General features: G+C 55.7%; 1 protein-coding gene and 1 long non-coding RNA gene across 4 annotated transcripts; both read right to left on the bottom strand.

Moving 5' to 3' along the window:
* Positions 1 to 4,320: 4,320 nt before the first annotated feature.
* Positions 4,321 to 10,301, bottom strand: LOC138845224 (uncharacterized). Of its 3 annotated transcripts, none has more exons than XR_016220319.1 (3): positions 10,046 to 10,301; positions 9,346 to 9,467; positions 4,321 to 8,000 (listed from the first exon to the last, which is right to left on the bottom strand). It is a non-coding gene; the product is annotated as an uncharacterized LOC138845224 (long non-coding RNA). The 3 variants fall into 3 exon arrangements; XR_016220318.1 differs by lacking the exon at positions 4,321 to 8,000 and adding an exon at positions 8,029 to 8,382 and having other exon boundaries at positions 9,346 to 9,482; XR_016220317.1 differs by lacking the exon at positions 4,321 to 8,000 and adding an exon at positions 8,031 to 8,382 and having other exon boundaries at positions 10,046 to 10,294.
* A 5,582-nt stretch (positions 10,302 to 15,883) lies between these two features.
* CRHBP (corticotropin releasing hormone binding protein) lies at positions 15,884 to 27,124 on the bottom strand. The gene is made up of 7 exons (XM_002723021.6): positions 26,531 to 27,124; positions 26,182 to 26,275; positions 25,761 to 25,918; positions 24,542 to 24,752; positions 22,670 to 22,818; positions 19,038 to 19,155; positions 15,884 to 16,508 (listed from the first exon to the last, which is right to left on the bottom strand). Exons 1-7 carry the CDS (start codon positions 26,609 to 26,611, stop codon positions 16,351 to 16,353), a joined length of 969 nt encoding a protein of 322 aa, XP_002723067.4. The 5' UTR covers positions 26,612 to 27,124; the 3' UTR covers positions 15,884 to 16,350.
* Positions 27,125 to 27,251: the final 127 nt, after the last annotated feature.

Genomic DNA, 27,251 nt, shown 5'->3' with positions numbered 1-27,251 from the left:
ACATCACCTCTGATGTATACAGCAGGGACTTAACCTGTGTGCACATCACCTCTGATGTATACAGCAGGGACTTAACCTGTGTGCACGTCAGCTCTAACGTATACAGCAGGGACTTAACCTGTGGCCACGTCAGCTCTAACATATACAGCAGGGACTTAACCTGTGTGCATGTCAGCTCTGATGTATACAGCAGGGGTTTAACCTTGTGTGCATGTCAGCTCTGATGTATACAGCAGGGGTTTAACCTTACTGTGTGAACTCCAGAACATATGCAAACACATGGAGACTGAACAACATGCTCCCAAATGAGCAGTGGGTCATGGGGGAAATCAAAACAGTTCTAGAACAAGTGAAGATGAAAATACAACAGATCAAAACTACGGGACACAGCAGAAGCAGTGTTAAGAGGGAGGAGTACAGCAACTGGTGCCTACATCAAGAAATGCATCAATGCATCTAAAGGACCTACAACAACAACAACAAAACAAACCTAAAATTAATAGGAGGAAAGAAATAAAATTAGAGAAGAAATAAACAAAATAGAAATAAAATATCAGTGTAATGAAGAGCTGGTTTTTTAAAACTAAACAAAATTGATATACCATTGGCCCAACTAGCCAAAAAAATAAAAGGCAGAAGACTTAAATTAATAAAATCAGAGATGAAAAAGGTAATGTAACAATAGATACCACGGAAATAAAAAGAATCATCAGGAATTACTGCAAACAGCCATTCGCCAACAAATAGGAAAATCCAGAAGAAATGGAAAGATTTCTGGACACATACAATCTACCAAAATTGAGTCATGGAGACAGAGACAACGAAAGCAGACCAATAATCAACACAGACACTGAATCAGTAATAAAGATCCTCCCAACAAGAAAAACCCAGGACCATGTGGCTTCGCTGCTGAATTCTACTAGATTTTTAAAGAACTAATTCTAATACTTCTCAAGATATTCAACACAATTCAAAGGGGGGGGGGGATCCTGTGGGGAGCAACTGAGACTAGACTGAGTTACTGGAATAAGACTTATTCTATGCATCTGCTCTCCCACAATATGGCGCTGGGGAGGAGTAAACTTCTACGCAGCTGTCTCTCGCCAATTTGACTGATGACCTGCAGGAGCTGATCCTGCTCCTGATTGGAGGAGAGCAGCGTACTCGGCGTGTGGGTAGCAGAGTTGGGATTGGTGGAGGAGGACTATAAAGGAGGAGAGAGACAACATGCACCAGGAACATCTGAGGGAACATCTGAAGGAACATCTGAGCAGCCCCCGAGAGAGCCGGCCAGCGGTGTGCCGCTCCCCCGCGGAAGCTGGGAAAGTGGCAGGGGGAGCCGCCCCTCCACAGAGGTGGAGGGGTCGGCAGCCAACCCGGGAAGGGCCGAGCAGACAAAAGAACAGCGCAGGGTCCAGTGTCGTTCCTCCGCGAATGGGGGAGCGACAGGATCCTCCCAAACTCCTTCTTTAAGGCCGAAGCTGCGGCTCACTAGGCTAATCCTCCGCCTGCGGCACCGGCACACCAGGTTCTAGTCCTGGTGGGGGCGCCGGATTCTGTCCCGGTTGCCCCTCTTCCAGGCCAGCTCTCTGCTGTGGCCCAGGAGTGCAGTGGAGGATGGCCCAAGTGCTTGGGCCCTGCACCCCATGTGAGGCCAGGGGAAGCACCTGGCTCCTGGCTTCGGATCAGCACAGTGCGCCGGCCGTAGTGTGGTGGCCACAGCAGCCACTGGGAGGTGAACCAACGGAAAGGGAAGACCTTTCTCTGTCTCTCTCTCTCACTGTCCACTCTGCCTGTCCAAAAAATAAAAAATAAATTAAAAAATTTAAAAACACCTTCTTTGAGGCCAGCATCACCTTAATTCCTAAACCAGAAAAAGATAAAATAAAGAAAACTATACACCAGTATCCTTGATGAACACAGATGCAAAAATCCTCAATAAAATACTAACTGATTGCATCCACCAACACATCAGAAACAGCATTCACCCTGACCAAGTGCGATTTATCCCTGGTATTCAGGGATGGTTCAACATTCTCAAATCAATCAATGATACATCACTAACAAACTGAAGAACAAAAACCGTAAGATTATCTCAATAGATGAAGAGAAACATTTGGTAAAACACAACACCCTTTCATGATGAAACCTTACACACACTGAGCGCAGCAGGAAAGTTCGTCAACATAAACAAGACAGTTTATGACAAACCCACAGCCAGCATCCTACTGAATGGGGAAAAGCTGGAAGCATTCCCACTGAGATCCAGAACCAGACAATGATGTCCACTTTCACCACTGCTATTCAATATTGTCCTGGAATTTTTAGCCAGAGCCATTAGGCAAGAAGAAGTCATCAAAGGGATTCAAATGGGAAAGGAAGAAGTCAAATTATCCCTATTTGCAGATGACAAAATTCTATATATAGGGGAACCAAAAAACTCCACGAAGAGACTACTGGAACTCATGCTAAAATTCATGTGGAAATACAAGAGACCCTGAATAGCTAAAGCAATCTTAGACAACAAAGCAAAACTGAAGACATCATAATACCAGATTCCAAGACATACTACAGGGCAGTTATAACCAAAACAGCCTGGTAACGACACAAAAATAGACATGTAGGCCAACAGAACAGAAATCAGTCCACACATCTACAACCATCTAATCTTTGACCTCTGAAAAGGAACTAAAATCAACCCCTATAGCAAGGACAGTCTCTTCAACAAATGGTGCTGAATGCAAAAGTATGAAACAAGACCCCTACCTTACATCTTATACAAAAATTAACTCAAAATGGATCATGTATCTAAATCTACAACTCAATACCATCACACTATAGAGGAGAACATTGAGGAAACTCTGCAAGACATTGGCATAGGCAAAGACTTCTCGGAAAATACCACAGAGGCACAGGAAATCAAAGGCAAAATTGACAATTGGGATTACAACAAGCAAAGGAAACACTCAGCCAAGCAAAGAGGCAATGAACAGAACGGAAGAAAATATTTGCAAACTATGAAACTAAGGGGCCGGCATCCCGTATGGACACCAGTTCTAGTCCTGGTTGCTCTTCTTCCAGTCCAGCTCTCTGCTATGGCATGGGAAAGCAGTGGAGAATGGCCCAAATGCTTGGGCCCCTGCACCCATGTGGGAGACCTGGAAGAAGCATCTGGCTCCTGGCTTTGGTTCGGCTCAGCTCTGGCTGTTGCAGCCATTTGGGGAGTGAACCAACAGAAGGAAGACTTTTCTGTCTCTTTGTCTGTCTGTAATTCTACCTGTCAAATAAGTAAATAAAATCTTTAAAAAAAAACTATGAAACTGATAAAGGATTCATATCCAGAATCTATAAAGAGCTCAGGAAACTCAACAACAAAACAAACAATCCAGTTAAGAAATGGGCACAGGACTTGAACAGGCATTTTTCAAAAGAGGAGTTCAAATGGCCAGCAGACACATGAAAAAAAAATGCTCAAGGTCACTAGCCATCAGGGAAATGCAAATCAAAACCACAGTGCGGTTTCACCTCACCCCAGTTAAATGGTTTTCATACAGAAATCAACAAACAACAAATGCTGGCGAGGGTGTGGGGGAAAAGGTACCCCAGTCCACTGTTGTGGGAATGTAGACTGGTACAGTCACTGAGGAAGGCAGTATGGAGAAACCTCAGAAAGCTGAATACAGACCTGCCACGTGACCCAGCCATCCCACTCCTGGGAATTTACTCAAGGGAAACCAAACGAGTATATGACAGAGTTCTCTGTACCCCCATGTTTATTGCAGCACAGTACACAGCAGCTAAGATATGGAGTCAACCCAGATGTCCATCAACTGATGACTAAAGAAATTACGGCATACATATAGTATAGGATAATACTGAACTATAAAAAAGAATTAAATCCTATCTTTTGCAACAAAAGGAATGCAACTGGAAACCATTACACTTAGTGAAACAGGCCAGTCCCCAAAAGACAGACATCATGTTTCCCCTGACCTGTGATAACCAACAGAGCACCAGAATGTACAGTGCCATTGACACTTTAGGCTTCCATGATGTTTACAGCCCTTGTCTCCGCTGTTTAGCATCAGCATTGTCGTCTTCTTCCTATTTGTAGAATCTACTCAGCCCGGGTTCGTCTTACGAGTGCAAAGTAAACTGAAAACTGACCACTATAAAAACTGAGAGGGACTAGGAGAGGAAGGGTGGGAGTGTGGGCCAGAGGGAGGGTGGGGTGGGAAGTGTCACTGTTCCTAAATCTGTTTATATGAAATACATCAGATTTGTATGCCTTAAATAAATGTTTTTAAAAAGAAAGCTACGACACAGAAACATGGCAAAAGTAGTGCAGGGGCAATTCAGCAGACAGACAAGAATCCCCACTTGAAGGTTTGACCTCATTAGTGGTGAAACAGATACAAAGTAAGATAGAGAGACCATAAATTAGAAAAAAACACACAACAGAGACAGAAAGAGAGAGACAGAGAGGGAGAGAGGGAAAAAGACACAAACTAAGGAAGGAGTGTGCTATTCACATCCTCAGGCGACCACCACGTCTCAGAATGCTCTGCCTCTGCCTCGGTCACTGGGATCCCCAGGCCACGACTCTGAGGTGACCGGGCTTCAGACGTGGAGACCGACGCCACAGCCGCCCGGCTCCGTCCCCTGCCACAGCCACAGCAGACACCCAGCAGCTCTACCTAAGGTCGTTCCCGACCTCTCACACAGGGACCCTGAGGAACACCGAGTGCCAATGCTGCTGCAGGCCCCAGCGGGGTGTGTGTGCTGTCACGCAGGCTGCGTGACCAGGTGCTGGCAAGCAGGTGGCAGAGGGGCCACGGCAGGGGCAAGCCCCAGCGGTGTCTGGTCCCATGCTCCCCTGCACCATCACTGCACAGCTCAGCCTCTTTCCGCATCCCTCCGTGACCGGCTGGAACCCTGGCACCCAGGGGAGGGGGTCGGGGGGACACAGCCCCAGCTAAGCGGATGCCAGTGCACCCCGGGTCAGCCAAATGCACGCACCTGAGGCAGGTGTGTCCACCTGAGACACTCACAGAACGCAGGCCGGGGAAAGCAGACCATTAAGCAGATATGTAGGATTTGCAAACGTAGGGAAGCCTGAACACTGGCAGCACCAGGAAACAACGTGGTGGTTCTTCCTGCACTGCCGCCGTAGACGTCTGCACTTCTGCGTGCCTTGTTGTGATCTGTTTCCAGTCGACCTGCACTGCTTACACCAACACGGCAAAGGCTTCCCAGTCACTGAAGAGCAGCACAGCAGCGGGACACAAACCAGGAACTTTCTCTGAGCTACTTCAGTCAACTGAAAACTCTGAAGCTCTATCTGAATGGATTCGGGGCCCAACGAACACAACACTGCCCTGTTCACCACACTGCAGAGGCAATCCACTGCAACGCCACGCCGGCCTTCCCCCACAAGCCCCTTCTGTCAGAAGCTGTCCGTTCCCTGAAGCCAGGAAGCCACGGGGAGGCGTCAGCCTTCCGCGAGCAGGGGCCGGCGCTGCCCCATTCCCATGAGATCACTGCCTCTCACACTGACGGCGCCTGTCCTCTCCTGCCTGCGAATTTGTTCCTTCTGTTCCCGTTCTTCTTTATTGCACGGCCCATTAAAATGGGTGAAAACCTTTTTTTCTTTTTGAGCCAGAAGCATTTTTTAAAATTAGTAGGATATGAAAAATAGGATTGTAGGAAACAGCATCTACGTCCACATGGGAGCTGTCAGGGACAGGCTGAGGTGAGCAAGCTTCATGTCTGCGTCTACACAGGAAGTCAGGCCCAGGCTCCAGGCGAGTACCGTGTCCACGTGCCCAGGGGAGCAGCCGTGTGCTGCCTGTATCAGAGTTCTGGTCACAGGCAGGCGCAGCTTTGCCCATCATGGGGCTGCTGTCAACGGTCTTTTCCTCCACTGACTTGTGTTTTATACGCGTGCATTTTGTGCTAGAGTGTTTCTGCATCTCTAAGTGGGAGAGCATGTTTGTGCATGTGTGTCCATATGTTGGTATGTGCATACTTCTATGTGCCTGTGGTACATGTATCCACATATGTCAGCATGCTTGGATGTACACGTGTCAGTTGTACATGTGTGTGCTTATGTGTGTTGCATGTTTGTGTGTATACATGCTCCATTCGTATACTGTGTGTGCATTCATATGGTATGTGGTTGGTGGGCAGGGTACATGTGGATGTATGTGTTTACGAGATGTGTGTGAAGGTGTGTGCATGTATATGGTGTCTGGTGTGTGTGTTGTGGCATGGTGGGTGTGCATACGCGTAATTGTGGCATGCAGTTTATGGTTTGCATGTGTGGTAGCTACATGGCTGCCATGGTGGGCACCGTGCGTGCTTGTGTGCTCATTCATACGTCTGAGGCCCCACAGTTACCCACTGGGCGCTCAGGTAGGAAGGGCCGAGCCTCAGGGTGTGCGGGGGCCTAGGGCAGACCTGTGGCACCAGTACCCACTCTGAACCCATGCTGGAGACCTGCCCCCGGGAGTGCAGGTCTGGGCTGGAGAACCCAGGATTTTTAGAGCAAACACTGCCACGGCAGCTCCTGGGCAAGGCAGGCCAGCTGCACCCCCACCCCCAGGCCCCTACCTTCTCCAGCATCTCCTCTGTCAGGGACTCCAGGCTCCCCCTCTCCCTGGACCTCCTCTTATTAACCCCAAATCTGCAAGGCTTGGCCTCCAGCAAGGTCACCTCCTGGGACTCTGCGCGGACACCATTCAAGCCCCGGTGGCCAGCAACGGCATTCCCAGTGCGGTGTGGTGGCCTCGGGGAAGCGAGGACAGAGGCAAAGCACACCACCCTCCCGGCCACGCCTCATCCACCCTCGCCCAAGGGCAGGGGCAGCAAGCCGAGGTCAGAAGCAGCCAGCACAGGTAGGTTGCTAGGAGGGAGGCTATGTGGTCAGAACCACTGAGGACAACCCCAGGAACTCCGTGCAGCAGCTGAGCCACCGCAGGCGGGCTAGACGCGGCGGCAGAGGCAGTGTGCCCCCTGCCCGGGGAAGTGACGTCATTCGGTAATGGCGTGCTGGCCCGGCTCCTGCTCTGCTGCCCACCTGCTTCACCGCCCCCCCGGTGGCTGCTAGCCCCTGCGGCTCACAAGTGACAGTGTGCGTCTCCCACAGTGCTGTACCCCCCCACACACACACAGGTGATGACAGGGGCGTGCTGGACACCGCAGCAGTGGCCCCCAGAGCTCGTCAGAAACACCTGGGGCTGGAGTCACCCCGGACTGGGGTCCCCCACAAGCCCCCAGCACAGACTCCGTGGTGGCAGCGCACAGTAGGGCCCTCTCTTTGGAAGCACGGCTTTCTGTCCTACTGTCCCCGGCATCGTGGCCTCCTCAGAGCACAGTGCAAGTAGCGACAGCTGATCCAGGAGGGGAGGCCTGGAGATGCACACCCCAGGGGTGCAGGCCACCACCGGGCCCCAGGCTGCGGTTCTACCAACGGCCGCCCGAGCACCAGGGCCAGCGGTGCTACTGTCCCTTCCTCCCCCACAGGCCGGCCCTGGACCCCTGACCCAGCACACCAAGCCTCAAGGAGCTCCTTTCACCCCTCCAGACGTGAGAAACCAAGCCCTGGCTGCACGGAATGAGACCGGCGTGGAAAAGGCAGCAACAGAGGCAAACCCTCTGAACTCTGGTTCCTGTCTCCCACTGCAGACATCTTTGTGGGCGAGGGAGGGGCATGGCTCAGAGGCAGGACAGTCAGGTAAGAGACATGTATGATTGGAAATGGGTGCATCACTCCTGCAGGAACTAAGCCGGACTCAGCGGGAGCTCGTCCTCACGGGCAGCAGCCCTGGGCGTGGGCCCAGCATCACTGACAGTCACTTCCTCCACCAGACCAGGAGAGCGGCAGCACCTCCGTGCTGGGCTGTTCTAAGATCAACGCGGGATCTCCACACCATTCTACAGAGCTGAGGTGATAAAGACCGAATAACAGCTGGATTTCATGTACAGAGACGCACACAGCTCTGGGACGGAAAGAATACACAGATGTAAAAACTGGAGTATCCAATTAAGGTTCACATATAACAAGTGAAATGAGAAATTGAGGTACTTTATGAAACTAGTTAGGAACTAAAAACTGGGGTAGACACTGTGGTGTGGCAGATTAAGCTACCATTTTCAGTGCTGGCATCCCATATGGGTGCCGGTTTGAGTCCCAGCTGCTCCACTTCCGATCCAGCTCTCTGCTGTGGCCTGGGAAAGCAGCAGAAGGTGGCCCAAGTCCTTGAGCCCCTGCACCCACATGGGAGACCCTGAAGAAGCTCCTGGTTTTGACAGGGCCCAGTCCTGGCCATTGGGGCCATCTGGGGAGTGAACCAGCAGATAGAAGATCTGTTTCTCCTCTCCCTGAAACATAAATATAAAACAGATTGGCATTGTGGCAGAGGGTTAAGCTAACACCTGCAATGGCGGCATCCCATATAAGCAGCAGGTCAAGTCCTGGCTGCCCCACTTCCAATCCAGCTCCCTGCTAACGCCCCCGGGAAGGTGGTGGAAGACGGCCCAGTGCTGGACCCCTGCACCCATGTGGGAGACCCAGAAGGAATTCCAGCCTCCTGGCTTTGGCCTGGCCCAGCCCTGACCATTGTGGCCATTTCGGGAGTGAACCAGCAGATGGAATATTTCTCTCCCCGCCTCACGTATTAAATGCATCTTTAAAAAATAAAAAACTGCAATACTGATCAGACATGGGAGGAGTTATCTCATTCAGTGAGTGAGTGAGACCAGTCTTTCACAGCATCTTCGTGGTCACTGCCTTTCTAGATGAGATGTTCGGAGAGCCATTCTACAGATCTGGAAACCATGCAAGAAAACTCACCTCTGGGGTGAGGACCGAAGAACTCCTGCCATCCAGACTGCTGTCCCACTGGACGCACGGCCACCTCCCAACATGCCTTGAGAACGGATGTTCTCCCTAGCAGTGTCCAATCTCCTGTTGACCCCACCGAGTTTTACAGTTTAATCTCTCTTCTTCATTTCTTAAGTTTTACTTTAATTTGAAAGGGAGAGAGAGAAAAAACAACAGAGACAAACAAAACTAGATCTCCCATCTGCAGGCTCACTCCCAAACAGCTGCATGACCTGGGGCTGGGATGGGCCAACCAGGAGCCAAAACTCACCCAGGTCTCCCGTGTGAATGGCAGGGGCACAAGTATTTGGGCCATTACTTTCTGGCTCCCAGGGTACACATTAGCAGAAAGCTGGAATCTGGAGCTGAGCCAGGACTTGAACCCGGGACATGCGTCCCAGGCAGCATCTTAACCGTGGTGCCAAACGCCTGCCCCTTCATTACACTTCTAGAAAACTGACCTGGATTTTTCCCATGGTGCTGAGGGACATTCCAGAAGTTTCTGTGGTCATGGGGCTTGACACTCATCCTCCGCCCGTCTTACCAGGGACCCGAGAGGCTGTTGCTGCCTCTGCTGAGGGACCTGCCAAAGACAAAGCTTTGAAAGAGACCCACAAATTGGTTTCACGTTCAAGAAATAAGGACGCTAAAACCTTTCCCGAGATCTGAGAAGAGCCAGGAAACCTTGACCAATCATGAACGCTGAGTGATGACACTTGGTTAGCATGCGTTATAAATAGAATACTGCGTGTCTACGGCCATACCACCCTGAACGCGCCCGATCTCGTCTGATCTTGGAAGCTAAGCAGGGTCGGGCCTGGTTAGTACTTGGATGGGAGAATACTGCGAAGGCATGTACTCGGAACGTATGGACGCACAATCTTAAGTTTCTGTGTAACTGCCGGCTGTTTTACGTCCCACTACAAATGGGACAACGACATCCGCAGGACCCCTTCTGGTGGGGGCTGGCTGACGGCTGCCTCCCCCGGGCCCCTGGCTGTGGGCGGTTAAGCAGCAGTTTTGCTCACAACTACAGCTACCTACAGAACAAAGTTCTGCAGACAGAAATCAACCTGGCACTGGGGTGCGTCTTAGGCCCACGCTTTCTCTACAACACCCAAGAGGAGCCACTTCGGAAGGAGAAAGGTTCATTCCGCTTACAGTTGGAGGTGTGCGGTCTGGGACCAGGCGTCCGCGTGGGTACAGGATCTGGCGAGGCTGGAAGATGGTCGAGGAGCGGTCTTGTGGGGAGCCAGGGAGCCAGGGGGCACACTGGGCCCGGCACCAGCTCTTCTGCAGGGTCCACCTTCCTGGGGCAGGGCCTGACTACATGGAGACCTCCCGCTGGACCCACCCACTCCAGACGCCCACTGTGATTGGATCAAGCCTCACCCTTAACCTGTCTGCCGTTGCCATCAATCACTAGCTGGTAACACCTGACTGCAGCTTAAAGTGCCCACACCTGTGTGAGCTAAGGAGCACCCCCCCCCCCATCCTCCTGGGCCCAGAGACTGTGAGCCTGGTTCCCTTTGCCTCGGAAGCCCAGCCCATGTGGCCGAGGTTACCTGCTTGCACTCAGAGTCTCCCGAATTAAGTGCTAACCCCATCCTGACCAGTATCAGACAACTACCCGGGCGCCTGGCCTGGCCACAGATGCTTGCATGAGCCGTGGCCTTGGCCTGCTCGCCCTGTCCTCAGAGTGGTCTCACTCTCACGGAGGAGTGGAATGGCAATGCTTCTGATGCCACTGCCAGCCGGTGCTTCAGCAGGCACAGCCTCGCACAGGCAGCACCAGGGGAGGCGGCAAGCGCTGGGGTCACCGCCAGCAGCCAAAGCCTGGCTCCACCGCGTTCCAGGGTGATTGGTGCTCTGGCCTCGGTTTCCCCACCAGCAAAGTGGAGTCAGGTGTGAACATTTTAACTCATGGCAAGGCTGCAGAGCAGTGCACGGAGCACACCAGGTATTGAGTCAACACCAGCTTCCATTACGGTCTGGATTCAGGACAAGGCCAGACGCCGTCTTCCTGTTTGTCTGCCTGAGATGCAGGCGCTGTGTTCTGTTTTGTTTCCGAGCCTGCAGCCTTACACAGAGTTACGCCAGCCTCACTCCTTCCTGCCTTCCCCCTGGAGCCGTATTTCCCGGTCCCCAAGGGGCTCTCACTGTGTGGCCCAGGTTGTTTTGCACCGAAGGGGGTGGGGGTGGGAGCGGGCACAGAGCAGAGGTGCCTGCTGGCCACCCTGACATGACGTGGCAGGGACGGGCTTTCTCCGAGCCGGTGCTAGGATGAGCCGCTGTTTCATGGACCCTGCAAACAGACCACCCTATTCAATTCCCTGATGAGGAAACACTGTAGAGGTAAGCCTATTTCAGAACAAAAATGAGGAGCCAATTGATGATACAAAAACCCAAGCTATTTTCTTTTTACCAAATAAATGTGCATCACTTAAAGGAGCCACCTCTGCTTCCTTCAATAGCAAACTTCCTTACAGCATTGGAGACAGTTATGTGCAGCAGACACACCGACACACCTGGCGTCCAGACAGGTGCTGGGCCCTTCACTAAGCAATGCATGGACAGGCAGGTGCGCCTGCCCCCAGGCTGGGAGCAGGCTGATGTCCCGGGAGCCCAACGACTCACGCAAGAACATGCAGCTGCCTAGTGCCTGGGAGGTCTCTGTGGTGAAGCCTGGACCCAGGTCTATTCCCTGCTTCAGACCTGGAGCTGGCCCTGTCCGTCTCATGCAGTGGGACTGCAGCCTGAGCTGGCCCTGTCTCACACAGTGGGACTGCAGCCCGAGCTGGCCCTGTCCATCTCACGCAGTGGGACTGCAGCCCGAGCTGGCCCTGTCTGTCTCACACAGTGGGACTGCAGCCCGAGCTGGCCCTGTCTGTCTCACACAGTGGGACTGCAGCCCGAGCTGGCCCTGTCCATCCCATACAGTGGGACTGCAGCCCAAGCTGGCCCTGTCCGTCTCATACAGTGGGACTGCAGCCCAAGCTGGCCCTGCCTCACACAGTGGGACTGCAGCCTGAGCTGGCCCTGTCCATCTCACACAGTGGGACTGCAGCCTGAGCTGGCCCCAGGCAAAGCCAAGGAGAAACAAAGATCTGTCTGACTGGCTCAGCCCCACAGGCAGCTGCCTCTGCTTCTCTACAAACTCCAGCCAGCTGCTGGCACTGGCAACAACGTGCTGGCCCTTGCTCTCCTCTGGGCCTCTTTCTCCTTCACCAGATTAATTTAACTTAGCTGACAGAGAAAGACACAAAGATCTTCCACCCACTGGTTCACTCCCCAAATATCTGCAACAGCCAGATCTGAGCCAGGTTGAAAAACGGAACTCCATCCGGGTCTCTCTGTGGTGCAGGAGCCCAAGCACTTGTGTCATCATCTACTGCATTCCCAGGCACATTAGCAGAGAACTGGATCAGAGGTGGATGAGCCGGGACTCAAACAGGCGCTCTGATATGGGATTCCTGAGTAACCAGCAGCAGCTTAGCCACCTGATGCGCAACGCCAGTCCCACCATCTCATACTCTTCACTCCACTCACACGCTCACCTTTATCCAAAACTTGCCTGTCAGTTCCATGTATGTCATACTGGTTGGCAATAAGTTTTTATAAAGATTTTATTGGCGGGGGGGGGGGGGGCTGCACTGTGGCATAGCAGGTAAAGCTGCCACCTACAGTGCCACATCCCATATGGGCACTGATTTGAGTCCCGGTTGCTCCACTTCTGATCCAGCTCTCTGCCTTGGCCTGGGAAAGCAGAAGATGGCCCAAGTCCTTGGGCCCCTGCACCCATGTTGGGGACCTGGAAGAAGCTCCTGGCTCCTGGTTTCGGATCGGTACAGCTCCTGCCGCTGCGGTCATCTGGGGAGTGAACCAGCGGATGGAAGACCTCTCTCTCTCTGTGCCTCTCTGTAACTCTGCCTTTCAAATAAGTAAATATATCTTTGAAAAGAAAAAAAATTTCATTTTATTTGAAAACAGTGACAAAGGTAGAGAAAGTCACAGAGAAACAAAGAGATATTCGATCCACTAGTTCACTCCCCAGATGGCCACAGGCCTAAGCCAGGAGCCATGACCTTCAACAGGGTCTCCCATATGGTACAGGGGCCCAAGCACTTGGGCCATCTGCTGCTGCCTTCCCTGGCACATTAGCAGGAAGCTGGACTGGAATTGGAGCAGGTTGGCCGGCGCCCCGGCTCACTAGGCTAATCCTCTGCCTTGCGGCGCCGGCACTCCGGGTTCTAGTCCCGGTTGCCCCACTTCCAGGCCAGCTCTCTGCTGTGGCCAGGGAGTGCAGTGGAGGATGGCCCAAGTGCTTGGGCCCTGCACCCCATGGGAGACCAGGAGAAGCACCTGGCTCCTGCCTTCGGATCAGCGCGGTGCGCCGGCTGCAGCGGCCATTGGAGGGTGAACCAACGGCAAAGGAAGACCTTTTTCTGTCTCTCTCTCTGTCCACTCTGCCTGTCAAAAAAAAAAAAAAAGGAATTGGAGCAGGCCATGAACTGACGCTCTAATAGGGGATGCTGGTGTTGCAGGTGGTGGCTTAACCCATTGCGTCACATGCCAGTCCCAAGTGGACAACATCTTCTGCAGCCAACGTACTGATTTGCCCGTTGTGTCATCAACTAATTATCTCTGTGTCTTCAAAACAACAGGGAAAGGAGTGACTTGCTTCTGTAAACTATGTCTTAAAGAACAAGAGGCAGAGGGCTGCGAGCGGGAATTTCAGTGGAGGGTGGTGTGTTCAGTTGGGTGGGCCTCTGGCTGCCCCTCGCACCACACCACACAGGTGCCCCTCTGCTCTGCCTGTGCCTGGTGGGCTGTCAACCACTCAGGACGTGTCCTCTGATGGGGGACGTGGAGTCAGTGGGAGAAGGGGTCCATCTTCTCACAGGAGTCCCCAAAGCCCGATGACCCTTGCAGTCAGTCACAAAGGTCACGGCGCTGCTCAGCCTCCCAGCTTCCTGTCTTGGAGCTGGCGTTGGGTCTCAGCCCTGTAGTACAAACACCTCTCACTCCGAGCCCTGGCTGCAGAGGGCCTGAGGGCACGGCTGTTCCCACTCCCAGGAGCCAAGCCCAGAGGCCATTTTAGAGCCCATGATTTTCATGATGTTCTCGAACCCTCTCATCAAGCTTCCTCTCCCCTGCATCTCCTCCCCCACATGGTTCTTTGTGTAGGGAAAAAAACGCTTTCAAATGTGAAGAGAAAAATGGTGGTAATCATGACAGAGGACCCATTAGAAGAGAGGCCCTTCAGCCTGCTTATCCGGACATCCAAAGGCACACTGCCTGTGAGGATGAGTGCGCGCGCAGGTGTAATTCCACATGATTGCCCCATAATAGGCCCTCCTCTCCGCCACTCCATGGTGCCTTTGAGCTCAGAAGCAAAACAGCCTACAAGAGAGCCCTGTCCAGCAAAGCATTACTCTCTGAGAACACTCTGGCAAGGCTGCTTCCAGGGAAGGAAAGCCTGAGGCTGGACAAAGTCTCATCACTGAACTCTGTCCTGAGCCAAAGTCTCCCTCAAGAGGGCAGCTGCAGAGCAGGTGGAGACAACCCATTAGCAGAAGGCCAAGAGCTGCCCTGGTCACCTCAATAGTTCAGGAAGACCAAGGGGCAGGAGCAAGGGCAAGACCAGGCCCAGGCAAGAGTAAGAGTCAAATGCCCAAGATCTAGGAAGACCACAGACACTGGAATGGGGTGCGGGGGGAGGAAGCCGAGACGCACTCTGTGGGTCAACTACTCATGACCAGCACGTCCCACCAAGTCCTGCCTGCACTCAGGATCGGTCCTGGAGCAAGGCAGAGCCCACAGACGAGTCTGCTGTGCTGAGGCAGGCGTGGCCCAGAGAGAGGTGACCCATCCTCCAGGGCGATGGTCACGGTCAGCCTGCTTTTTGGCCCCAGGTCACAGTCCTGAGCAGCCCCGGCAGGCACCTGTGTCCCGGGATCACGGCACCCTTCAGAGCGTAAGGCATGGGGAGGGCCCGGGCACAGACAACCAAGCAGCAAGCAACACCTGCCAGGCAGTGAGCCCTCACTCCCACTCCTGCAGACGGCCTGAGCCAGACACAGTGTGAGCTCTCCCTCACTCCTGCACACCGCCTGAGCCACACACAGTGTGAGCCCTCACTCCCTCACTCCTGCACACCGCCTGAGCCACACACAGTGTGAGCCCTCACTCCCTCACTCCTGCACACCGCCTGAGCCACACACAGTGTGAGCCCTCACTCCCTCACTCCTGCACACCGCCTGAGCCACAGTGTGAGCCCTCACTCCCTCACTCCTGCACACCGCCTGAGCCAGACAGTGTGAGCCCTCACTCCCTCACTCCTGCAGACGGCCTGAGCCACAGTGTGAGCCCTCACTCCCTCACTCCTACACACTGCCTGAGCCAGACACAGTGTGAGCCCTCACTCCCTCACTCCTGCAGACGGCCTGAGCCAAAGCCTCTGTGGAATCCTCGAGGTCTGCGGCACTTTGGCCTGGTGATTTCCTCCCGTCTGGGCTTCAGGTAGCGGGTGCGATTCAGCCCATTCGGTGAACTTTATACTAAGCCTGTCTCGGAACTCAGAATCGGGCCGGCGCTCGGGTGCAGTCTGAAGTGACCACCCACTGGCCCCAGAGAAGCTTCACGCGGGAGCATCTCCCTTGCTGCTCAGGCCCTGTTCTGCTTACACTGCCTGCTTCACCTCCAGCCAGTGTCACACCAAGGTCAACAGCACGTACTGTGTCTGGGGCAGTGCTGAGGTCCCGCCCTGAGCCCTGGCATTGCCCAGAGGAGGGTAGAATCCGCATCTCTGTGCCAGCTCCCTGCCAGGACCCACAGCCCCACTGCTGTGCGAGCCGCGCGTGTGCCTCTGCCCCAAACAGTTCCACTCCAGAGCTGCCGTCCTCTGCGGCTCTGGGAAGCACAAGGCCACTCAGCCGTGCACCAAATGAGACGCTGGTTTCTGACGGCAGCGAGAGAGCAAACAGCGCGACGCCAGGCGCCACCTCTGAGCGTGATTTATTCACCTCCGTGCGTAGCTTTTCCCATGCTACAGAGTTGAGGAAAACAAGAGGTTACAAGTCACACACGGCTACAACTACAACCTACGTAAATACTCGACAGGGGCAACTCCTGGGGGATCCGCGGCCTCGGGGCTTCCTGTGGAAACGGAGTCCAACGCCACGCGCTCCGCTTCCTCCTCTGCCGCACCCCCCTGGAGATCCGGTTTTCTCCTGCAGGCTGCCTTGCGCTGCCGTGCCAGCTCCGCTTTTCGGCACGCCAAGAACTGCAAAGCTCCCCACTGAACGCTGCTCCCATCAAAAGGGGCTTCCCTGCTGACCATGGTCATTTACAGATTACAGAGAAGGGAAGTCCACAAGGAGGTGTGCTCAGGGCTGGGGTTCTGACCGACACGAGGACCGCGGGCGGGTCACCACGGTCCACGCGCTTGGTCGTGGCACGGGGACTCAGGGGCCGGACACACAGGGCTGCCCCAGGCTGTTCCCACTCGGGGCTTCCACTTCCTGCGGCTCCAGCTGGCGGTACTCAACGGTCACGCGGTTGACGTGTTTCCCGCTGGAGACCATGCGCACCACGGCGCTGTCACAGCCGATTTTCATCTGTGCTGTAACGGGCAGGAAAGAAGGAAAGTTTTCCAGCAGGCGGGCGGGCGGGCAGAGGTCCTGCTCTGGCTCTGCCCCCGCTGTCTCATTGCACGACAACGGGCTCAGGCCCACAAGGCCACCCCGCCCCCGCCCCCAGTGCCCAGCTCTGGCTGCCCGTCTCTGGGCAGAGGGTGAACACTTGGCACTTAGGCACAGACTGGGGCACCGGTGTGTAGCACTTTCAGGAGCCAGGCCGGAGCCCAGGTTACCAGGGGCAAGAAGTCGCCAGCACGGTGCAGACACGCGGAGCACGTGGTGGGTGTCACATCCACCCGCACCCTCTCCTGGGGACGGCTCCGACGGCTGGTGCCTCTCACACCCAGGCTCACTCCCCACTTGTGTGGGTGGTCCTGCTCTCACCACCGAGCCTGTCAAGGCTCCCTGGCTCATGTCCCCACAGCGGTGCCTCTGCCACTTCCCACCCACTCTGTCCCCACAGGACGCTGCCAAATTCTGAGTGCCAGCCCCTCCCGTGGGACAGTGGAGGTGAGTCCAACGGAAAGCCAGCGAAGGGCACAGGGAGGAGGCGCCCTGGAGCTAGGGCAGTGTGAGGCCAGGGGTCCTGAATGAGGGATCCACCAGGGCCCCCGTGCACGTCGGCCCTTTCCTGATCTTAGTGCGACACTTCCCTAAGACAACCCAATTCCTTTAGATATGTGCATATTACTATTTTGGGAAAATCCTGAATACAGTTCATGTTAAACGTTCAGAGTCCTGGGGTCCTGCACTGTAGCTCAGTGGGGTAAACCTCCGCCTGTGGTGCTGGCTGTGGTGCCGGCTACGGTCCTGGCCGCTCCACTTCCCATCCAGCTCTCTGCTGTGGCCTGGGAAAGCAGTGGAAGATGGCCCAAGTCCTTGGGCCCCTGCACCTGCGTGGGAGACTGGGAAGAAGCTCTTGCCTCTGATCAGCCCAGCTCTGGCTGTTGGGGCCACTTGGAAAGTGAACCAGCAAATGGAAGGCCTCTCTGTAACCTCTCTCTGTCTATAACTCTGCCTCTCAAATAAATCTTTAAAAAAAAAAAAAGTTCAGAGTCCTGACTACTTCTCTGTATATTTTTTTAACAACTTAGGAGGTGCTCATAAGATATGGTAAATGAATGAAAAACTGAGGTTTAAAATGAACCAAGGAGTGCGATAACCCAAGCCTTCACATTGTCTTAAAACTGGTTTCAATTATCTAAGCAATGCAGGCCAAAGTGCTTTTTGGCCTTCATGTCATTTTTTTGCCTAATGCAAACCAAACCAAACCCCTCCAGCAGAAGAGCACCTCCTGCCTCAGTTACCTAAGTTCTAAGGCATGAGTGTCCTTCGGTCGCAATTTCGTCTTCTGCCCCAGTGGCTTCGCAAAGACACCGTCCATAACTGGCATGGGAGGGTCTGGAGACCGCACACACGTGGCCGAGCAGGCTGCACAGTGCCCAGGGCACCAGGGCTCACTGTGGCTGGCCTCACGTGGCCGAGCAGGCTGCACAGTGCCCGGGACACCAGGGCTCACTGTGGCTGGCCTCACAGAAACCTCTGGTTTCCAGGAAACTGGTTTCTAGAAACCATTTGCCCTCTCCTTGTCTAGACAGCCTTGAGCCCTAGCCCACCTGAAATGCCACTGGAACCCTTTTTGACCAGGTGTGTCCACAGAGGGCACAGATATCCCGGGCCTTAGGCTTAGCTGTGGATATGAATTCTGTTTCAGAGCCAGTGTGTTTGTTAAGGTCTCAGCATCTGCTCAGAGAAAGCTCTGGTGGCTGACCTGGTCTGCCTCTGGCAGTAACAGCTGGCGGGTCGGACGGCCCCTCTGCAGCCTCGTTCCCCGGTAGGTCGGTGGTCTGCACTGACGAAGGAATTCACCACACAACTAGGGACTGGTTACCTTGCTTTACCTGGGAGTCAGTCCAGGGAACCTGAACCAGCTCTGGGAGTGACCTCCAGAGAAAGGTCAGACTGCCTGGTCTGGTTTGGTACCAAGCTGGTAATCCTCACCAAGCCTCGGCCACCTCAGTGTGAGCGAATGGGAACTCCTGGCTGTGCCAGCATGCCGTGCACTGAGCCAGCCCGTGTGGCAGGAGACACGGGGAGGTTTTGGACTTTAGCTCTGTGTCACGGGCCCTGCAGGGGGTCCTGGCTGCTGGAAGTCAGCCCACTCGGCAGTTCTGAGAATTTCTAATGCAGCTCCTCACTGTGTTGTTCACCTACTGAGTCTCCTGCTCACGTCCCATATGTGTGGGAAGCTTCATTACCACGTCATCATTACACCAGGACTGATCAGTGATCCACCTACTGTCTGATCTACGTTGTTCAGTTACCAGACAAACCTATCAGCCTCTGGGGGAGGGAGGCAGGGACCCCAGGGAAACAGAACCTGAAAGCTCTGACACTGTGCACAGGCTGCAGTGTAAAATCTGTGCGCTGGTCCCACGTGCAGAGTGTTCCGTGTACTGGAGGCTGCAGGTGTTCTGCTTCAGGCGCGTAAGCAAGGGTCCCAAGTCTCTCACCAGGGCCACGGAAGGGGTAGCAGAGATCGGCCAGAGGCGTCATCTTGGAAGGGTCCAATCCGGTCCCGCCCAGCAGCTCCACGAAGTCTCCTGTTCCCCCACAACCTGCCGAGGGCAGCTAGGAGAACAAGCGGCAGAGAAAGACGCTGAGACCCCCAAGGACGTCCAGCCAGCCCACCAAGGACAGGGCAGAGAGCTGACGCAGCCAGCCTCCCCGCGGGCGGCACCATTCAGTGGCGCTCCCGGGACCCCGGAAATCAGAGGCTTTAAAGGGAAAGATCACGAGGGCTGCTTTTCCAAGTCGGCTGAGCAATCATTTTTTTGAATGTGTGTGAGTCATTTTCAGCTCAAGCATCTGAACGACAAACAGTGAATCTGTGAGATAGAAGCTGTGTGGAGCGGGGCTGCAACGCCTGCCCTTCACGTCCTGATGAGTCACCCGCACTCCTCCTGCACATGGCCTGAGCGCCGCAGAGTCCAGCACCTGCATTTACAAACGGGGCCTCTACCTCGTTTCTCCCCTCAGCTCACCCCTTCCCCTCTCCTTCTTGAAGGCAAGTGCCCGCTGTTGGAATACTTCATGTCCACCTTATGGGCTTAGACAGCCGTGAGCACAGAGGAGAGACTAAGCTCTGACTGGGGCCACGTAAGCCAGGAGCTACCTACATCCTTCTCCTTTCAACAAAAGCATGTTTCCAAACTGATCAAGAGAGGGGTGGAGTCTGAGACAGAGTCCCCTCTGTTTCCCGCCACCCCTAGCACCCCACCCAGCAGGGCAGCCACTCCTACCTGCCCTGGAGAGACCCCTGTCGCCTGTGACCGGGCTCCCTCGTGGGCCTGGCACCAGCAGCCCAGGGCCATGCTCACAGGGTCTCCGTGCTTCGTCTGAGCTGGGTCGCAATCTCGAGCTGCTCATTTTTAACAAGGCCCCCACATTTTCGTCTTGTGTTGCCCCCTGCCATTTGTGTAGTTGCTTTTGCCTGCGCCCCTCTTCCTTAAAGAGAGCTGGTGGGGTGAACCAGATGGGCCCAACAGAGAACTTCAGACACACACACAAGCCCACACAGCCACACACTCAGAAGGACACAGAAACACAAACAGAACTAAACAGCATGTTAGAAAACAACAGGACAGTGGCTGGGCTGAGGCAAGCAGGCAGGCGGGACGTGTGGAAGGCCGGCTGGGGCTGGGGCTGGGGCTGGGGCTGGGGCTGGGGCTGGGGCTGGGGCTGGGGCTGGGGCTGGGGCTGGGGCTGGGGCTGGGGCTGGGGCTGGGGCTGGGGCTGGGGCTCGGCTCAGAGCTCCGCACGCCGCTGCACCCACAGGTGAGGGCGGCTTCATGAGCCGCACGTGTCCCCCGCTTTGTGTTCTGGCACAGGGAGCTGACCAAGCTGCTTAGAGCAGGAGGGGAGAACGTGACCGCTCTGCCCGGGAGCTTCACTGCGGCTGAACTCGGTTCTGCGGCCACCGTGTCTCAGCAGGCAGCGTCAGAGTAGGAAAGGAAGACACTAGGAAGACATGCGGACACGAGGCCGCTGCTCTGCCCGTCCAGGTGTCCTGGGACTTTGCTTTGGTTACGGACAGGGGCAGCCCCTGGGAGACCCCCCTGGGGCTCCCTCTACCGCAGGATCCCCTTGACTTTTCCTGCGGTTCCCAGCCACAGCTCTCTCTAGCCTGGGCTGCGCCAGTACACTCAGGGGACCCCTGCACCCACTGTGAGACAACCACACTGCTCAGTGTGCAAAACCTAAGTTTTCCTTGGTGGAGCTCATCGTCCAGCTTACAAAGATCTGGGCTGTCCTGTTGCAGGAAATAACCCCGAGAGGCACATCAATAACAATCAAATAGCACCCCACCGTGACCACCAAAGTCCAGCCCACTCCCCACGTGGGGGCCACATCGCCTTCAAATCGGCTCACGTCCCTGTCTTGCCTGAACCCGTCCGTGGCTGCCCACCACACTTACCCTCGAGCTCCTCACCACCAGGGGCCTTCAAAATGGGAACGAAGGAACGAGTTTATTTTGGTGCAAAAACACTTTTCTTCATGATACGTGAAAAACGCAGATACGATAAAGCTATGCACAATTTACTCTTTCTACACCAAAAGAAACCCACACTTCCCACTGTTCTCCCGCAAGCCCGCTGCAGTGCTACTGGACGCCCTCGGGCTCAGCACGCTCTGGCCCTGCCGCCTGGCCACCAGCAGGCCTGTGCCTGCCTCCGAGCCCGGTCCTGCTGACCCGCCTGAGCCCACCTCCGAGCCCCGGTCCTGCTGACCCGCCTGAGCCCGCCTCCGAGCCCCGGTCCTGCTGACCCGCCTGAGCCCACCTCCGAGCCCCTGCCTGCTGATCTGCCTGAGCCTGCCTCCGAGCCCCTGCCTGCTGATCTGCCTGAGCCTACCTCCGATCCCCGGTCCTGCTGACCCGCCTGAGCCCGCCTCCGAGCCCCGGTCCTGCTGACCCGCCTGAGCCCGCCTCCGAGCCCCGGTCCTGCTGACCCGCCTGAGCCTGCCTCCGAGCCCCGGTCCTGCTGACCCACCTGAGCCCGCCTCCGAGCCCCTGCCTGCTGACCCCTCTGCACCCTGCTCCCAGCTGCTGACTGCTGCTCTAAGCTCACTCTCAGGGCTGCTGCTCGGACGCTTCCGTACCCCCCGCAGCTCCCGCCCTCTCTGCCCACCTTGTCCACACTGTGCACCGCCCAGCTCTGAGGCAGCGTCCTGCAGCTCTGACCACTCTGTGAAACAGGGGACCTGGGAGCCCATTTCTAGCATCCAGAACAGCGTCAGGCAAACAGCAAGGATTCAGGAAACAGCACATAGGCAAAAGGTGCCTAGGACGCCATGGGCTCCAGATTGTTGAGAAGAGACACCACGATCGCTCCTGAGAGCCTCGACAGAACCAGCGTTTACGGCCGGAGTGACACACAGATGGCACCAGGCCATCAGGGCTGCCCTCAGGCGTTCCCCTCTTCCACTAAGCTGCAGCCAAAAAAGATACTACAGGCACCGGCGGTGAGCTCAGGGCTTGGAGGAAGACGGACGCACTCACTAGCTTTCACTGAACTCTGGGCATAAAGACTGCCTCTGACAGACGCCAGCGCGTGAGTTATCTTGACAGGGCACGGCGGATGACGGCGACCCAGGAGGGCAGCTCCGGGCAGGTCAACCAAGCTCAGCCTGGGTGTGGAGGCCCATGCAGAGGCTCACTTGAAAACAAGCTGATAATGGTTCTCAGTGGGTGTTTTTTTTGAAAGTGAAATGTATTGGACTAAATTTAATGCAAATTACTCTTTGAAACTTTTGCTGTATTTTGCAATATAAAAACCCATTCTCGTGTTTGTTGCTATAGTTGGCATCCCTTGTGGCAGCTTTGTCAATGAGCTGCTTCCTGGGTGTGGAAGGAAGATCGGAAGCAGCAGGGAAGCAGCTGTGTGCATGAGTCACCCCGGCATCGGCACGGCGATCTCAGAGGCGGGCACAAGGGAGCTCAACTGTAATTACAGAGTGCAGCTCACCGCGTCCCCAGAAACGCAGCCACGGCGTCAGAACTGGCACCTGAGCACGCCCGCCCGCCCGCCCGCCGCCAGGCCAGCGCGCACCGCTGACACCCGCAGCCAGCCAGAGAATGGCTCACCTGCACATGCAGACCTCCGACACGGCCCAGGGCGAGGTCAGAGATTCTGATCACCACCGGGTAGACGACGGAGAAGCTGCAGTTGCGGCGCTGGCGCGGCACCACCAGTGTGAACCTTCCGCTCGGAGTCGGAGAAACCACGTTGCAGGCTTTGTGGGGAAAACACGTTTGCGTTGGCTGGCGTGCCGGGTTTTACAGAAACACTGCCACTTTACTCTAAGCACCTTTGCACGCGGTGGGACCGGTGTACCCAGAAGAGAGCACACAGTGCAAGGGCCATTGGAGACTCGGGGCTGGGGATAAAAACGGTCAGGGACAGGCAGACATGGCCTGGAGGCCGGCAGCAAGGGGGCCTCCGATGCTGCCATCTGTAACCATTACAATCAACCCAACAATACAGAAAGGAGTGGCTCCAGCGACACTTCAGCCCACAGGGCCCAAGGGCAAGCCAGGAATCTGGAAGAATTAGGGCTTAGGGGTGAGGCCAGGCACCAGCTATGGTCAGTGGGTTAAGCTGCTGCCTACAATGCAGGCACCCAATGTGAGGGCCAGTCCAGCTCTCTGCTCATGAACCCAGGAAGGCAGTAGATGATAACCTAAGTGCTTGGGCCCCTGCACCTACATGGGAGGCCCAGATGAAGTTCCAGGGTCCTGGCCTGTCCCTGGTCCAGCTGTGACATTTGAAGCCATCTTGGGAGTGAAATAGCAGATGGAAGATCTTTCCCTCTCTCTCTCCCCCTCCATAACTCTGCCTTTCAAATAAAATTTTTTTTAAAAAAAAAAAAAGCAAGTCCAGAAGTCAACCCCTGCCTGTCTATAGCAATATCGTTATTTTTAAATGATAAATGTTTGAGCAGTTTATAATACTGACAAAATAGGCTGAAAAAAATAGACAGCAGGCTTAGGCCATAAATATTTGCTGGGTGGGGTGGTAAGCTGACAAAAAGGTAATCTCTCAACGTTTAATTTACAGAAATTCCTGAAACTTTTTTCATCACAATGTATTTACTCTTCTAGAGGTGATGGTGAGACCAGAAGCATTAGATTTTGCACCTTTTTTTTTTTTTTTTTTTTGGTCAGTTTTGGGATAAAAGTTTCTGGTGAACCAGAACAGGTCAGAGCCACCTGTGGCCGCCTCCTGCTGTTTTAGTTTAAAAGTCAAAGTCCCTGACAATTCTAGAAGGTTCCTGAATGATTCTAGAAGATTCTAGTCCCTAACCAGACAAAACAGTAGAAACATCTGGTTTTTTTCCCTCCAGATTTATCCTGCACCCACCCCTGGAAACAGCCTTTTAGGGGTGGTGGCGTCTTCCAAAATACTGTTATTTAATAGAAATCCGACCACAGCATGTTACTGTCGAGCAGATGAGGACAAGGTGTTTATTAATACCACTGTGGGCAGCCTGAAGTAATGAAGTCCATGTTTCTGATTTCTCTCTCTGGGGAAAAAGCAGCAAGCAGGGAGTGAACTCACTGCTTCAGGCTCAGGCTGCCACGTCTCACAGCGCCGTCTCCGAGTGCCCAGCAGACAGGAACTAAGCAGAAGGCGCCTGCAGGTGCTCGGGACAAGCCCTGTGCCCCCACCTCCCTGCCCTGCAGCCTTCCACCTGCCTAGGAGTGACCAGGACCCAACTCTCGCCTGCTCCCTCAGCTTAGCCTAGATGTGGGCAACGACACAGGATGCGAAAGTGCTGCCAGACTCACCAGGTGGCTGAGGGGGTCAGGGCAAGACTTTGGAGAAGAAAGAAAAATTCGATTTTCATAATGACAAACGGAAAATATCACTGAGGTCACTTCTAATTACAAAAGAACCTCCATTCAAATCAGCCCTCAGGTAGCAACGCCCCACCTCCGCCCCCAAGGCCTACTTACGGAAGAGGTTGGGATCTGTCCTCACGGTCACTGTGAACCCATTTCCTGGTTCGTGGACCCGGAAGAGGATCATGGCCACGTTCTGGGAGGATGTGACGCTCTGTCCGCTGAGGGCCCCTGTGCAGAAATCCAAGTAGCGCGCAGGTGTGGGCAGGGGGTGGTCCTGAGAACTGGGGAACTTCTCCCCCTTGAGAATCCAGCCATCAAAGACCTTTGGATAAATAAGAGTGTCATTGTTAAATCAACAACGGCAGTCACTGTGCACCTGTAGGACCTCTGCCCTTAATGTGATGTACTATGCGAATTAATGGTAAAACTGCTACTCAAACAGTTAAAAAAAAAAAAAACACCTTAGGGAGGGCACAGACCTGGTGACCCCGTCAGTCCTGAAACCCCGGGGGTGCTGAGAGGGCGGGGGGGGGGGGAGAGCCAGGCAGAGGCAGCTCACACTCCCACCTGCTCACTGCGACTGTCAGGGCCGGGGCAGTAATTTTACCCATTCATTTGCTCGCCTATGCCTTGTTTACCACCTCCACCACTGTGGCTCTGATCCTGGTCCTGCTTCCCGCAGCACTGCAGGAGAATCCTGCGGAATCGGGGCTCACTCGGCTCCTGCCCTTGCTCTGGTCACGGACACGCAGGGGGAGAAAAGCTGGGGCAACCATTCGCCCGCCAGCGGCTCTAAGGGCGCACTTCAACACGGAGTGGAGAGCAGCTTATTTTTGGTGCAGAAACTTCTGAGCACACATTTTGTGGGAACTTTTGAAGACCACAGCCCTCAGCAACACCCACACGCCCCCTCCCATTCATTCTCGTTCTCTCTCGCTCGCTCCCTCCACAAAAAGGTTTGGCTGCAGCCCCGCCAGCGACTGCTCCCAAGACGCCCAGCGCAGTCTGCACCCGGGGAAGCCTCCAGCACCCAGGACCTCACCGGGTGCGCCCCAGGCACCTGTCCTGCAGGGAGCCCGGCTGGATGCGGGTGTGGGGCGATGTGGGTAGGAGCCACTGCCTTCCTGTGGCCTGCGGGCCCCCCCCCCCACAGAGCCCCAGGGCACGCATGGCTGCATCTGGCGCAAGCAAGCCACAGCCTCAGGCGCGGGGCAGCTCTGCAGCTTGGAGCCTGGCAGACCCCAGGGCGCTCAAGTCTCTACAAGTTCCTGGTGTGGAGCACACGGAGAGGAACTGGGGCGCCCCAGGCGGCCCCGGGCGGTGTCCTCACCTTCAGTAAGTCCCCGCCGGGGCAGTCCAGGGAGGCGCGGTCGACGCGCACGGTGAGCAGCTCCCCGGGCTCCGCGATGAGGAAGACGGCGCAGTGCAGCTGGGGCCGGTCCGCGGTGAAGGTGAACTGGCCCTGGAGGCTCAGCGCGTCCACGCAGCCTGGGGAGGCGCCTGTGACCCGCGGTGCTCTCCCCGCCGCTTCCCAGGCTCACACCCTTCCCTGGAGCGCCCTCCCCGCACCGCTTCCCGCAAACCCTCCTGGCGCCGCTTCCCCGCCAGCCTCCTACGGCCAGTTCTCTGCTGGGGACCGCACCCTGGGCAGTCCTGCCACCTCCAGTGACGGAGCCCCGGACTCTGAGCCCCGCGCAAACCCGACCTTTCGCCCCCAAGCACCCAGCACTGAGACCCGCAGCCCGACTCACGCAGCGTGCGGCGGTACAGCTCCTCCCCGTCGGCATCCCGTTTCGGGCTGGCGCCGAAGAGCAGGAAGGGGTCGTAGTCCTCCGCTTCCCGCAGCTGGCAAGGAGAACGGGATCCGTCCAGCCACGTCCCAGGGATGGGGAGGCGGGGGCCGGGAACGCGGCGTCCCCTCGTGGCTCAGCAGAGCGACCAGAGCCGGTCAGTGTCCCGCAGGGCCAGGGAGGACCCCGAGACCTCAGACCCTTTCCATCAAACCAGGACGCCCCCGGAGGCCGCAGGGAGGGAGGGGCTGCTCGGGCGGAGGGCATGGCGACCCCAGCAGGGGCAGGAAGGCGCGCGGCCAGGACGCACCTCCAGCTCCTGGCTGCGCCCTCGTAGCGCGCACAGGCAGAGCAGGAGGAGGTGGCAGCCGAGTCTGCAGGCGGGCGACATGCTGGCCGGCGCTGCACACCGCACCTTCGCCCGGACCCAGGGCAGATGCTGCTGGGGTCCCCTCGCTGGGGCTCTTATAGAGCAGTGGGAGGGCAGCTCAGCACCCGCCAGCTACCCCGTGTCGGTGACAAAGTGCGTGGTGATGACGAGGGTCCAGCTGTCAGCCACAGGTTGTCAGCACACGGCTCTGCTCTCCAAGTCATTTCAGCTCCCGCAGCTTGAGGGAGTGGAGGCGTGGGGAGAAGGGCGCAGGGGACAGCAGCAGGGAGGGCACACCCTCAGCCTGCTGCCACTACCCTGTGACATGCAAGGGACAGGTGACTGACAGTCGCACACGGCCTTATCACACAGGCTTGTCACGTTGCCCCGGGGGGACTGGCAGAGTGGCGCCGTCTGGTTTCACAGAACACGCCAGTGATGCAACGGCCGGCTTTCTTCCCACCCCTCATCCTTCATCCTGACCCGGCTGTTTGTGGCATTTCCTTAACGGAGCGCTAACTCTGCGTGTCTGGATGATGAGCCTTAGCTGAACCTGACGGCTCCCCCTGGACGTGTACACAGCACACACTCGGCGCAGGGGACCGCAGCTACAGCTCCCGCGCACCTGCCGCTGGGAGAGCCTGCCCTTCTGCCGCCAGCC

This window comes from Oryctolagus cuniculus, chromosome 14, assembly GCF_051225735.1.
Source record: "Oryctolagus cuniculus isolate XC-2025 breed Fujian yellow rabbit chromosome 14, ASM5122573v1, whole genome shotgun sequence".
Classification (NCBI taxonomy): domain Eukaryota; kingdom Metazoa; phylum Chordata; class Mammalia; order Lagomorpha; family Leporidae; genus Oryctolagus; species Oryctolagus cuniculus.
Note: the sequence above shows the minus strand (reverse complement) of the source record. Positions and strands in the feature narration are given on the sequence as shown.

What these genes read in the sequence shown, in the direction of transcription:
- CRHBP (XM_002723021.6), bottom strand. Translation starts at nt 26,611, where the DNA reads ATGTCGCCCGCCTGCAGACTCGGCTGCCACCTCCTCCTGCTCTGCCTG. An exon ending in GGCGCAGCCAGGAGCTGGAG is followed by an intron (nt 26,276 to 26,530) that starts GTGCGTCCTGGC and finishes TCTCCTTGCCAG; the next exon opens with CTGCGGGAAGCGGAGGACTA. An exon ending in GCTGTACCGCCGCACGCTGC is followed by an intron (nt 25,919 to 26,181) that starts GTGAGTCGGGCT and finishes GCGCCTCCCCAG; the next exon opens with GCTGCGTGGACGCGCTGAGC.